The following is a 15,131-nucleotide window of genomic DNA, read 5'->3' as shown; positions in this document are numbered from 1 at the left end:
GTCACAGCGGCTTTGCATTGACTACAGACGTGTTAATCAGAAAACCAAAACAGACACTTACCCTCTCCCTCATGTGGAAGATTGCATAGACGAGATCGGAAAGGCTAGGTACAAAGTAAGTTTGATTTGTTAAAAGGATACTGGCAAGTACCTATGACTGAACGTGCTAGGGAGATCTCATGTTTTGTAACACTAGGAAAGACTTTTGCATGTTCTGTAATGCCATATGGTATGAAGAATGCACCAGCCACATTTCAGAAGCTCATGAATGTTGTAACACAGGGTTTGGCAGGGTGTGTTGTTTATATTGATGATGTATTAATCTTCAGTGACAATTGGAAAGATCACCTATGCCATGTCGGTAAATTTCTTGAGCGTTTGGTTCAGGCTAATCTTGTAGCTAATTTATCAAAGTGTGAGTTTGGTCAAGCTAAAGTTCAGTACCTTGGGTACGTAATTGGTGATGGACATGTTGCACCACCAGGAGCTAAGGTTCAGGTTATAAGTGATCTTCCCAGACCTAAAAGTAGGAAAGAGCTACAAAGATTTTTGGGAATGCTAAGTTATTACAGGAGATTTGTTCTTAACTTTTCAATTCTTGTATCACCACTTACAGACCTACTGAAAAAGGGAGTTAAATTTGTCTGGACCGATAACTGTGAATCCTTTTTCAACAAACTTAAAGCTATCCTATTAAGTCAGCCAGTGCTTGCTACTCCAAATTTTGCTAAGCCTTTTAAGATGGCTGTTGACACAAGTGATACACTAGCTGGGGCTGTTTTGCTGCAAGAGGATGATCAGGGTATTGGACATCCTGTATCTTATTATAGTGAGAAGTTCACTCCACCTCAAAAGAACTACTCAACTATTGAGAAAGAGCTTTTGGCCTTGATTTTGGGTTTACAGCATTTTTCATTTTATTTGTGTTCTGGTTTTGACCCCATAGTCATTTATACCGATCATAACCCTCTGAAATTCCTTAGTAAGTTTAACGATAAAAATCAGAGATTGACAAGATGGAGTCTACTTCTTCAAGAGTATTCATTAGACATACAACATGTCAAGGAGAAAGAAAATGTTATTGCTGATTGCTTATCTAGACTTCAGACAGATTGTTTTAGAGTAATAAGAAATTTCCTTTGTAAATTTCTTTTTTCTTTGTGGGGAGGTGTTACATAGCCTATGATTTCATCATCCTTTGTGTAATTCTAACGTACAGTATGCTGCATGTTTGATCACGAGCGTGTTCTACCTCACTCCCCCCTTCTACCGCTATAGTAGAGTAAGTCGTTCTTTCTGTTGTTCAGAGCAGGATTGTCAACTCTTTGTCCCCTCTGGCTTCATTTGCGCGTCCTTCTTACAAGTTGTATCAAACTCTACCGGCCCCTATATAATGAGCTCAGTCTCTACATTAATTGCCACTTAGATCTACTCCTCATTTTGTTCACATCTCTGTCCTCCCCTGTACAGTTGTTATTATTGTGAGTGCTCAGGAAGTCTCCAGCCATCTAACTGCTGTGTAATTTGAGTATGAGTGTTATTACATTTTGTTCTTGTACTGGATAACATAAGGTGTTAATTTGTAAGCCTAGTGAGGTTTTTGTGATTAATGTAAAGTTTGGATGTCAGTCATTATTAATAATATTTTGTATTTGTAATAATATATCTTGCATTCACTGAGTATTATCTGGTATTTCATTTTATCAGGGCTGACTTAGATAAATTTTCTCATGCTAATTTCGTGTTAATAGAGGCTATTGCAGTTAACTATATATTCAACCTGTTTTTGCCATTACATTATCCTTATGATTCCTGAATGTTTTGTTGTTAATTTGAGCATTAAACTTTAACTTGTAATTTTACCTAACTCTTTTGTTTTGAACCTGGAACTTTACGGGACAGTAGTGATTTTTAGTATTCTCACTTAAAGTGTACATTATCTTTCTCTGTTCCGTAACAATATATATATATATATATATATATATATATATATATATATATATATATATATATATATATATATATATATATATATATATATATATACACACACACACACACCAGTATTGCTGTACTGTATCACAATCTTTAATCGTTTTACAATATACAGTAATGAAAAACAGGCAAAGTACAGAACTGACTAGAGTATGACTGAAAAATGTTAAAGCGCCTTAAATGCAGGATAAGATCATAAGAATAACAAATGCTACAGTGTAAAAATGAAAAACTAAGCCAACAGTTGTGTGTGTGTGTGCGTGCGTGTGTGTACCGTGTATTTTATGGCTATAACAGCATCATGGAAGGAATAATTAAAAAAAAGAAAAAGAAAAAAACCTCGTAGCTGAACAACAGGAAAAGGCGAGACATTTTAGCAGCTGCTAGCACTAAACCAGCCAAGTTGGCAACACTTAACAGCTGACGAAAACAAGGAGGGCCTCTCTCTCTCTCTCTCTCTCTCTCTCTCTCTCTCTCTCTCTCTCTCTCGTCATAAGAGTGTAATGGTATATTAAGTTTTTTGGAAAAAAATAAAAATAAAAAGTGATTGAAGCTGAACTTCCAGACTTTTGGAGAATTTTTTAAATTCCTCCCGGACGAAGATTTTGACAGCTAAATGCCGGACAGGTCCTGGAAATCCGGACGTATCGCAACCCAAATGGGGTTATAAAAGAGATACAAGGTAGGGCAGTGGATACCGGGCTAATGTATGGCCCGGCCTCCACTATAGGTGGAGGAAATCTTCAAACGAACGAACGGGCGGATGTTGGAGTGGCCCTAATGAGAGACGGCAGTGTTTGGAAACTCCCTGTTATGTTGTTTGCAGATGATACTGTGTTGTTAAGTGAAGATGAAGGGGAGCTGCAAGGCTTGGTTGATGAGTTCGGGAGAATGTGTAAGAAACGGAATCTAAAGGTGAATGTAGGGAAGAGTAAAGTTAAGTGCAGTCAGTGAATGTACTGTACAGCGAGGCTGGATGAGAAGGAATGGAAATGTGAGTACGTTTAAGTACTTGAGTAGTGTGATGAGTAAGGATGGAAATTTGGAGGGCGATGTGCTTGAAAGGGTACAGCAAGGAAGAAAGGTTGCTAGTTCCTTGAAAGCAGTGATAAGAAACAGGGAAGTGAGCATGGAAGTGAAAAAGTTACTACATGACAGTATTGTGATACCAACTCTAACGTATGGAAGTGAATCTTAGACGTTGTTGGAGGGACACAAGTCAAGAGTGAGAGCAGTGGAAATGAGTTATTTAAGAGAAGCCTGTGGAGTCATGGAAAGACAGGCTGACAAATGAGGATGTGAAGGAGCATTGTGGTGTGGATGGGGATGTGATAGGAAGCGTTACGAGAAACACGCTGAGGTGGTCTGGCCATGTGGAGAGGATGGAGGGTGAGAGACTGACGAGGAGAGTATGTGAGTGAGGTTGAGGGGGAGATGGAGGCCAAGGATGAGATGTAGGGATGGAGTGGAGAGGTATATGAGAGACGGGTGTGTGAGTTGGGAGCAGGGCAGTGAAAAGCGGGGGACAGGGCGACGTGGAGGGGATTTGATTGTGGCCACCCGGTATGGGATTACGGAGTCTGGCAATAGATAGATAGATAGATAGATGTCACCCCGACAGAAGCAAGGGTAAATTAGAGAGCATATCACTCTGATAGAAGCAAGGATAAAGTTATAGAGCATGTCACCCCGACAGAAGCAAGGGTAAATTAGAGAGGATGTCACCCTGATAGAAGCAAGGATAAAGTTATAGAGCATGTCACCCTGATAGACACCAGGATAAATTAGAGATCATGTCACCCTGATAGACACCAGGATAAATTAGAGAGCATGTCACACTCAAAGAAGTTAAGGTAAATTAGAGAGCACGTTACCCTGATAGAAGAAAAGGTAAATTAGAGAGCACGTTACCCTGACAGAAGCAAGGATAAGTTAGAGAGCATGTCACCCTGATAGAAGCAAGGGTAAATTAGAGAGCATGTCACCCTCATAGAAGATAAGGTAAATTAGAGAGCATGTCACCCTGATAGAAGCAAGGGTAAATTAAAGAGCATGTCACCCTCATAGAAGATAAGGTAAATTAGAGAGCATGTCACCCTGATAGACGCAAGGGTAAATCAAAGAGCATGTCACCCTCATAGAAGATAAGGTAAATTAGAGAGCATGTCACCCGGAATTCAGGAGTACTATAATCTCTATAATACAATCTGTGTACTCTGTACTGTATTTGTGTACAATAACCTCTGTACTCTAACAAATCACTGTAATGTAATCTCTGTACTGTAATATCTGTACTATAACCTCTGTACTGTATTCTCTACTTACTTTCTCCTCTCATCACTTTCCTGGCAAACTTCTCGAGTGATCCTTGATAGCTTCCACCCTTGACCACACGTAAGAAGTAGTAGAAGGATACCACCATGTCCTTGGGGTTCCTGGCCACGTAGACTACCTGTAACATCATTACCATCGTCAATCCATCTTCATCCTCAATCATCATAATTATCATCAATTCATCATCATCATCATCATCATCATCATCATCATCGTCTTCGTCCTTCTCTTCCCCTCCTTCTTGTCCAAGCCATTGTTATTATTAAAAACTTTCCACATCCCTATGGAAAGTTTTCTTGTTTTTGTCAATATTATTATTAGTCAAGGGAAGATCTAAGTCGTTGTCATTCGCATACCGTTAGAGTTACAGCCTTAATTTTGTACCATATTATAGTACTGGTTGGCCGCTTCATCTGATCAAATATCATCCTGATCCTTCCAGTGGAACCCTGATAGGATCAGGGATTTAAAAAAAAAAAAAAGTGAACCTAAAACTCAAGAACCACTTAAGTTAAAGGGGCTGAAATTTTTTATGGCTTATACATTTGACACGGCCAGAAGGCAGTGCTTAATATAGTCCAGTTCGGATCATTATTCTGCAGATGCCTATGGTTAAAAATTTTGACTACCCCGGAGGACAGAGAAATTACGTGATTTTACATGAAAGAATAAAGCTACAACCACCAAACATGGTGGACTTATAGATCTTGATGACCTAAGGTGATATGCACCTTGACCTCAAGATCCCATTAAAGCTTGGCTTCTTGTAGACAATGTCTGAGGGAAGTTTTTCTTTATCAAAATTGTCCTTGGACAATTTTCCAGTGCTCTAGTTATTATTATTATTATTATTATTATTATTATTATTATTGTCGTTATTGTTGTTGTTGTCGTTGTTGTTGCTATTGGTTTCATCATCATCATCACTGTCATCGTCATTGTTTTCATTACACCCTTACGATCGAGTGTATTTTATTGCTGTGTGTGTGTGTGTGTGTGTGTGTGTGTGTGTGTGTGTGTGTGTGTGACTGAACAATATAACTCTATGAGTGTTAATTTATCTGAACATTATTTAGTGCAATGGTTGAGGATAAGCAGTGGTGCCGACCTGTTGCTTTATAGAACAATAGTACAAAGGCCAAGGATAAAGAGCAAGATTAAGTTATAAGCTTCAATCCGATAAAGCTAATGTTGTTAGAAGGACTAAGAGACAGGTAGAAATGGATGTGTTAGCTCTGAGTGAAACGAAGATGAAAGGGAAGGGTGAGTCTATGTTTGGAAGGGTGAATGGAAGATTGTCAGGTGCTGACAGCGGAAGGACAAGAGAAGGTGTGGCCTTGTTAGTGAGTCCGGAAGTACAGCAGTGTGTGACTGAATGGAAGGAGGTGTCATCGAGACTGATGTGGGTGAAAGCGAAATTTGAACGTGAGTTGTGGGTGTTTGTGAGTGCATATGGGTCTGGTAGTGAAAGGGATGAGGAAGAGGGGGAGTCTTTCTGGAATGATGTTTGTGAGTGTCTGCAGAGTTTTGGAGCGGATGTGAATGTAGTAATAATGAGATATCTGAATGCTAGAGTGGGAAATGTAGCATTTGAAGGTGTAGTCGGTATGCATGGTGTTCCTGGAAGAAATGAAAATGGGGAACGAATGATAGGGATGTGCTTTGAGCGAGAGATGGTGATTGGGAATACCTTGTTCGAGAAGAAAGATATTTATAAGTATACATGGGTGAGACAGGAGGGTGGAAGGGTTTTTGATAGAGCTTTGATGGACTATGTGGTTGTGTCCAGGAATGTAATAGGAAGATTGTTGGATGTGAGAGTTCTGAGAGGGGAGGGTGGAGGTATGTCTGACCACTACCTGGTGGAGGGAAAGTTAAGAGTAGGTAAGAGATGGGTGAGAGCTAGGAGGGTTAGGTGTAGTAGGGAGGTTATGAAAGTGAGTGAGTTGGATAAAAGAGAGAAAATGATAGAGTATCAGGAGAAATTGAAAGATGAATGGAACGCAGTCAGAGATCAGGAAAATGGCAGTTGTTTAAGAGTGCTGTGGTGGAGCATGCAGAAGAGGTGTGTGGTGTGAGACGTGTGGGTGGTGGTGTAAGAAAAGGAAGTGAATGGTGGTGCGAGAAAGTAAGTATGGCTGTGGCTGAGAAGAGAGGTGCATATGAAGCGTGGCTGCAGAAGAAGGATGAGGTGTCATATGAGAGGTATAAGGAAAAGAGGAATAGGGCGAGAAGGGCTGTGCGTGATGCTAAAGTGGCAGCAGATGAGAGGTGGGGTAGGCGGCTGACTGAGAATTTTCAGCAGAATAAGAAAATGTTCTGGAAAGAGGTGAAAAGGGTGTGAAAGGGCGAGTCTGGGAAGGAAGAAGGAGTAAAAGCAGAGGATGGAAGGATGTTAATTGAGATGGATGCAGTAAGGAAGAGATGGGCAGAGTATTTTGAAAGATTGTTAAATGTAGAGGAGGAAAGGGTGGCTGAGATTGTGGCAGATGGAAGGGTGCAAGGAATAAATGTGTTGGGAGAGTTGAATGATTCTTGATCACGAAGGAGGAAGTGGAGAAGGCAGTAAAGGAGATGAAAACAGGGAAAGCTGCAGGTATGGGTGAGTGTGCTGTGGAATGCCTGAAGGGTGGTGGAGTGACTATTGTTGACTGGTTGAATGTGTGTTTTGTGAAAGGTATGGTGCCAATTGACTGGGCAAGTACTTGTGTAGTCCCGTTGTATAAAGCCAAAGGTGATAAATATGAATGTACTAGTTTTAGGGGTATAAGTCTCTTGAGTGTTGTAGGTAAGGTGTATGGTAGAGGGTTAATTATGAGAGTTAGAGAGGGTACAGAGGGAGTGATTGGTGATGAGCAGTGTGGCTTTAGGAGAGGGAGAGGATGCGTGGATCAGGTGTTTGCTGTGAGACAAGTGTGTGAAAGTATTTAGCGAAAGGCAAGGATGTGTTTTGGGCATTCATGGATTTAGAGAAAGCATATGAAAGAATTGATAGGGAGGCTTTGTGGACTGTTTTAAGATTGTATGGACTTGATGGTTGGTTACTAAAAGGGATGAAGAGTTTGTATGTAAACAGTAGAGCGTATGTAAGAGTGGGAAATGCAGTGAGTGATTGGTTTCCTGTGAGAGTGAGGCTGCGACAGGGATGTGTGATGTCGCCTTGGTTGTTTAATATTTATATGGATGGTGTTGTAAGGGAGGTGAATGCAAGAGTTTTAGGTGGAGGTCTGAGTCTGATGAATGTTGATGGTGGAGAGTGGAATCTGAAGCAGCTGCTGTTTGCAGATGATACTGCACTGGTGGCTGATTCAGAGGAGAGATTGAGACAGTTGGTAGAGGAGTTTGGAAGGGTGTGTGAAAGGATATTGAAAGTAAATGAGAATAAAAGGAAAGTGATGAAGTGTACGAGGTTGGTAGATGGTAGGAGGATGAATATAGCTTTGAATGGTGAGTTGCTTGAGGAGGTAGAGTGTTTTAAATATTTAAGGTCACATGTTGCTGTGGATGGAAGAATAGATGCAGAAGAGAAATTTAGAATGAATGAAGTCGGAAAGGTGCTGGGAGGAATGTAAAAGGTGTTTAGATGTCGTTCGCTTAGAATGGATGTAAAGAGAAGGCTGTATGAGGGTGTTGTGGTACCGACTGCATTATATGGGGCTGAAACATGGAATATGGGTGTAGCAGAGAGGAAAAGTTTGAATGTATTGGAGATGAGGTGTCTGAGGAGTAAGTGTGGAGTGATGCGTATGAATCGAGTGCGCAATGATGAAGTACGAAGGAGAACTGGAGTTGTTCTGGAGATGGCTGATGGTGTTGACCAGAGGGTGTTGGAATGGTTTGGGCATATGGAGAGAATGGATAATGAGCGATTGGTGAAAAAGATAACTAGATTTGATGTGAGAGGTGTAAGGCTGAGAGGGAGACCACGAATAGGATGGATGAACAGTGTGACGAGAGCGCTGGATGTGAGAGGGATGTCTGTTGAGCAAGGAAAAGTGGCTGTGCATGACAGAAATAAATGGAGAGAAGTTGTGAATGAATAAATGAAGACGCAGCCCTTAGGGGATATTCTCCCGCATTTGGTCTGACCAGCTTGTCAGGTCAGTTGCAGGTAAGGGGATGGGTGTATTATGATGTGGCAGGGGTAAATCAGTTCTGCTGTCTGGCCCTGCTGCGGATGTCACTGATTGCACTGCGCAGTTGACCCTTGTGCGGTGTGGTGCAGTGAGGATCTGTCCCTTCTCCCCTTTGGGGCTAAGATGCGAATGAATGTGTTTGAATGGATGAGTAAATGGGTAGTGTGTCGTCCTGTCTCGGCTACCTCCCTTTCCGTGGGGGAAACAGCCTAGGTATATAGATAAATAGATATTTTAAGAACAAAAATGTTAGTCACAGAATAAAATAATATATCTTAATCTTTCCTGACCTAACTTAACCCGGCTCTATTACTCAAACATTTTATTCAATTTCAGCCCAATTTGGTGGAAAGATTAAGAGTCAGCCAAGAATGAAATTATTCGATTTTGAGACAACAGGTCATAGGGAAAGAACAAAGGGGAAAGTTAACGCAGACAGGTTAGATACGACTTGGCGAGAAGGTTGAGGCTTAAGGAAAAAAATCAATTTTCAAGAATAATCAGGCATCGGTCAGGGTCACAAGGCACGGTCAAAATTTAGGACCGAAGGGTGCAGGTGTGTTTACTCTCTGTGTGCTCTTCGTAACACCTCTCCCTTGGCGACTTATTTTGCATATTACACCTTCACGTTCCCTTGTACGTTATCTGTATTGTTTATAGTTCCACACAATTTGCATCATTAGTATAGATGACAGGGAGGTGTAATGTGAAAAATATCAATGTCTTACAGTGAGACCCTTTCACTTATTTGCATCTCTCTCTCTCTCTCTCTCTCTCTCTCTCTCTCTCTCTCTCTCTCTCTCTCTCTCTCTCTCTCTCTAGATGACTGGGAGGTGTAATGTGAAGAATATCAGTGGCTAACAGTGAGACCCTTTCACTTATTTGCATCTCTCTCTCTCTCTCTCTCTCTCTCTCTCTCTCTCTAGATGACTGGGAGGTGTAATGTGAAGAATATCAGTGGCTAACAGTGAGACCCTTTCACTTATTTGCATCTCTCTCTCTCTCTCTCTCTCTCTCTCTCTCTCTCTCTCCAACCTTGCATTTCTTGAGCAGATCCTTGTTGTGCAGCTCCAGAGGGAAGTGCGATTTCATCACTCTTGGTGAGGGCTGACTCTCCGCTATCTGAATCGACATACCGTCCTCCTTTCTCTTCCCAGGACAGACTCTGCTGAATTTCTCTGCAATCGACTTCATGATCGTATCGGCTTGTTCGTGCTTGTCGAAGATCATATCAAAACTGGAATTGGAAAGGTGTAGGTTAGAGGGAGGACAGCCTGATGGTGAAGTGCAGGGATTTAGGAATGTTACTCTAGATAGATAGTTCTATAGATATGTTAGCGCTAGGGTTCCTATGACTCACTTCCTTGTGAAAATAGCTTTGACACAGTATCAAGTGCTGGCTTAATGAGGTACTGTTTTTTATGCAAGGAAGAAGGAACCAAAGGTCAGAAGCCCATAAGATTGTTCACACACACACACACACACACACACACACACACACACACACACACACACAAGCAGCTCCATATCAGACCGATACAGAGAAAGATATAGCCTGAATATTCACACACACACACACACACACACACACACACACACACACACACACACACATCGTTAGATAATTACCCAACATCCACTGAGCGAACCCACAATGTCTCCTTCATCTCCTCGTTATTGGGGTCCAGATCCGGGTTCCTTAACATGACCCAAAGAATTTCCTGCATCCACGTTGTGCCGCTTTTGGGGAACGTAATGATAAACACGTCGTCTGGCCGGAGCTGGAAAAGCATCATCATCATCATCATTATCATCATCATCATCATTAACAATATAAGCTTTACTGTCATCATCATCATCACCATCATCATCATCATCATTAACAATATAAACTTTACTGTCATCATCATCATTATCATCATCATCATCATCATCAATAATAATATAAACTTTACTGTCATCATCATTATGATCATCATCATCATCATCATTATTAATAATATAAACTTTACTGTCATCATCATCATTATTATTATTATTAATATTAGCTTTACTGTCATCATCATCTTCTTCATCATCATTAATTGTAAACTTTGCTGTCATCATCATCATCATCATCATCATCATTAATAATAATTATAAAGTTTACTGTCATCATCATCATCATCATCATCATCATCATCATCATCATTATTAATAACATAAACTTTACTGTCATCATCATCATCATCAACATTATTAATAACATAAGCTGTTCCGTCATCATCATCATCACCATAATTAATAATATAAACTTTACTGTCACCATCATCATCATCATCATCATCATCATCATTATCATCATTAATAAAATAAACTTTATTACCATCGCCACCATCATCGTCTTTGTCATCATTGTCATCGTCATTAATAATATAAACTTCACTGTGATCATCATTATCATCATTATCATCATCATCATCATTATCATCATCATCATCATCATCATTATCATCATCATCATCATCATTATCATTATCATTGTTAATTTAAGCTTTACTGTCATCATCATCATTATCATCAACATCATCATCATTATCATTATCATCATCATCATCATCATTAATTTAAGCTTTACTGTCATCATCATCATCATCATCATCATCATTAATAATTTAAGCTTTACTGTCATCATCATCATTATCATCATCATTATCATCATCATCATCATCATTATCATCATCATCATCATCATTATCATTGTTAATTTAAGCTTTACTGTCATCATCATCATTATCATCATCATTATCATCATCATCATCATCATTATCATTATCATCATCATCATCATTATCATCATCATCATCATCATTATCATCATCATCATCATCATCATTAATAATTTAAGCTTTACTGTCATCAACATCATCATCATCATTATCATCAGCAAACTTTTCATTATCTTCAGTTTATTATTACCGTTACCACTGCCATCATCGTCATTAGTTACTCATCGTCCTTCACATTATTCTCAGTTGTAATAATCCTCCTCATCAATATTAGTATCAGTATTATCGTTGTGTAAGGGCAGCTGGATCATGGAAAATAAATCGCTAAAGAAGATACGTTACGGAATCTCCAAGGCCGCACATATCTCCACCTCGTGTCTTGGGGTATGACAACCCTCATAACACTGAGCTGTGACGTGGGAAATAAATGGCTAAGGAAAATGTGTTAGGGTACCTCCATGTTGTAGATCCGGTCCAGATATCGTGTGGTAATGGCCGGGTACAACCAGCCGTCGGGCAGGATTCGGACCACACCACTTTTGTTCATCACCAGGTCTTCGTTGATCTTCCGTAACTCTTCACTGGTCAGGAGTTCGGTCTCATGGCCAGATAGAAGGCGTTGCTTGTTCATCCTTATTGGTCTTGTTGTTGCACAGGCTGTAGATTGGGCAGAAAGGTTAGGTCAGGTTAGCTTAGGTTGTTAGTGAGGTTAGGTCAGGTTAGGGTAGATTGTGTTAGTGAGGTTAGGTCAGGTTAGGTTAGGTTGTGTTAGTGAGGTTAGGTCAGGTTAGGTCAGGTTGTGTTAGTGAGGTTAGGTCAGGTTAGGTTAGGTTAGGTTAGGTTGTTAGTGAGGTTAGGTCAGGTTAGCTTAGGTGAGGTTAGATTAGGTTTCGTTAGTGAGGTTAGGTAAGATTAGGCTGCGTTAGTGGGTTAGGTGATGTTATATTAGGTTAGGTTAGGTTTGATTGTGTTAGTGAGGTTAGGTCAGGTTAGGTGAGGTTATGTTATGTTATGTTAGGTGAGGTTAGGTTGCGTTAATGAGGTTAGGTATGATAATAATAACACAACTACTAGCTACTACAACTACTGCTACTACTACTACTACTACTTCTACTACTACTACTACTACTACTGCTAGGAGGAGGAGGAGGAGGAGGAGGAGGGGGGTAATAATAATAATAATAATAATAATCTATCTATCTATCTATCATCCAATCCTACATTGCCCCATGAGGAGCGTAGGAGCCCGGGGCTAGGCAGTTGATCCCGACATTTAAGATGAGAGTGACCAGCCTCACTCATCCCTGAGTGGCATTACGTGAGCAATCAACCCTAACCATCCCTTGGATATAAACCTTCACCGGCTCAATCCGACTGGAGCGCAATGATTACCCACTAAACCACCAGGCGCCAAAATTTGGTTATATGGTTACCACCCAGCGTAATAAATGGTTTCCTGGTTTACAGAAAACCATTTGGCTTGTCACTCAGTGTAGAGTCACCCACAGGCAGAAGAAAGAGAAAAGAATGAAGGAAAGAAAGACAGAAGAGGGAGTGTAAAGTTATCCGTAAGCAGAAGGACAAGGAAAGAATGAAGGAAAGGAAGACAGAAGAGGATGAAAGGAAAGAAGGATGGAGGAGAGGAAAGGGCAGACATCCAAGAGCAGCACTACATCGAGTGAGTGGATGGTGAGCGACCCCACCTACCACAATAATAATAATAATAATAACACCAACAACAGGTGGGGGCGTTCACCATCCACTCATTCAGTGAAGTGCTGCTCTCGGGTGGCTGCCCTTTCCTCTCTTCTTTCTTTCCTTCCTTCCTCTGTCTTTCTTTCCTTCTTTGTTTCCTCTTCCTTCTGTCTACAGGTGATTCTATACTGAGTGACAAGCCATATGGTTTCCTGTACACCAGGACGCCATTTACTACGCTGGGTGGTAACCATATAACCAAATTATGGCGCATGGTGGTTAGTGGGTAATTAAGGCCCTCCAATCGAAATGAGTCGGTGCAGGTTTTTATATCCAATGGGTGGTTGGGGTTTATTGCTCATGTAATGCCACTCAGGGATGAGTGAGGCTGGTCCCCCTCATCTTAAATGTGAGGACCAACTTGCCTAGCCCCGGGCTCTTACGCATTTCATGGGGCAACACAGGATTAGATAATGATGATGATGGTGATGATGACAATAATAATAATAATAATAATAATAATAAGAGCAGTCATAGAGTTCAGGATTCGCGTCCACCAACTGATTTGACGGAATATTTGACTTTGCCCCACGACCCTGACCTTCGACAGATTACTCTCAATATCAGTTTACTTATTTTTGCCTAACTTTTTAATCATTCCACTAACGTTCATTCAAATAAGATCAGTAATGTTTGAGCTGACTTTTTGCCAGTGATCTTGAAATTTAATCTATCCCTGCCATCTTGCCTTTTCACTGCCCTCAGAAATATATTTCTCTTTTACTCTTTTTATTTTTATCTGAAGACTTCAGCAAGGTTTAACTTATGTCAGACAGAATCTGTTTAAGCTGATCTTGTCGTGGGTAATTGGAGGGGAATCTCTTTGTCACCGATAGCTCTGAAAGTTTTCAGTAGAGTGTTGTTAAATAGGTTGGAGCCGGTGGTTGAGGGTATTCTGAGGGATGAACAGGCTGGTTTTAGAAAGGGACGTGGTTGCAATGATCAGATCTTTATAGTTAGGCATTTGATGCAGCAAGTTAATGAAATGAGAGTACCGTTAAGTCTTTGTTTTGTTGATTTTGAAAAGGCTTTTGATAGTGTTTCGAGAGAGACTATGGGGAAGATCATGAGACATTATGGAATACCAGAGGAGTTTGTGAGGGTCATTATGAACATGCATGAGGACACATTTTGTAAAGTGATGGTTGATAGTTGTCTGAGTGATTCGTTTGAAGTCAAGTCCGGAGTAATTCAAGGTGGTGTTCTATCGCCTTTACTATTTATATTGGTCATTGATTACATTATGAAACGCGTTGGAACAGAAACCGGTGCAGGTATACTTTGGGGAGAGAACAGGAAACTTTTGGATTTAGATTATGCAGATGATATAGTTTTGATTTGTGATGGGCCAGAAGAGATGCAGAGAGTGTTGGACTGTTTGGTGAGTGAAGGTCGCAAGGTGGGTTTGGTTATTAATTGTGGAAAAACTGAAATAATCAATATGAATATGGAAAATGCGCAGGAATGTGTAATTGGAGGTATGGTTGTAAAGCAAGTTGATAGGTTTAAATATTTAGGTACTTATTTAACCAAGGATGGTTCTTTGAACTTTGAATTCGAGGAAAGGGTAAAGAAGGCTAATCAGGCAATGGGAATGCTTAAAAATATTTGGAATAATAAAAATTTTTCTGTGCATACAAAAATCAAACTTTATAAGGTAATGGTTAGGAGTATCTTAATTTATGGACACGAGTCTTGGTACAGCACAGTGACTATGGAAAATAAATTCTTGGTGTTTGAAAATAAAGCACTTAGAAGAATATTAGGAGTTAAGTGGTGGGAAAGGATACCAAATAGTAGAATTAGAGAAATAACGGGAGTGCAGCCGATCGATGAATATGTTAGATTCTCACGATGGAAGTGGCTAGGACATGTGTATATGAGACAGGGAATAGTACGAGGTACACCAGGGTGGGTGGCACTTGGTAGGAGAGGTAGAGGAAGGCCAAAAGAGACGTGGGTGAGGACAATGAGACGGGAAGCTGGAGATGAGTGTTGGGGAGATCTTGAGGAGTTAGCACAAGATAGGATGTGGTGGTGTGAGTTCATCGAGGCCCTATGCATCCCCGAGGGTGCCACAGGAAATGATTGATTGATTGTCGTGGGACTTCGACACCTGTCTCAGTCAAGAACACTAGATCAC

General features: G+C 40.5%; 1 protein-coding gene across 1 annotated transcript in view; it reads right to left on the bottom strand.

Moving 5' to 3' along the window:
* Window positions 1-11,864, bottom strand: part of LOC145407472 (sulfotransferase 1E1-like) — a 49,125-nt gene extending 37,261 nt beyond the window's left edge. The window contains exons 1-4 of the mRNA XM_080278402.1: window positions 11,688-11,864; window positions 10,095-10,246; window positions 9,501-9,702; window positions 4,321-4,447 (exon numbers count right to left, since the gene is read on the bottom strand). Of these exons, the coding sequence (XP_080134528.1) occupies window positions 4,321-4,447; window positions 9,501-9,702; window positions 10,095-10,246; window positions 11,688-11,864 (658 nt within the window). The remainder of the gene's footprint in view (window positions 1-4,320; window positions 4,448-9,500; window positions 9,703-10,094; window positions 10,247-11,687) is intronic.
* Window positions 11,865-15,131: the final 3,267 nt, after the last annotated feature.

The sequence above is a fragment of the Coenobita brevimanus genome, chromosome 73, assembly GCF_032717465.1.
Source record: "Coenobita brevimanus isolate Jiangsu-jjx chromosome 73, ASM3271746v2, whole genome shotgun sequence".
Classification (NCBI taxonomy): Eukaryota; Metazoa; Arthropoda; class Malacostraca; order Decapoda; family Coenobitidae; genus Coenobita; species Coenobita brevimanus.
This window is presented reverse-complemented; position numbering and strand designations above follow the sequence as displayed.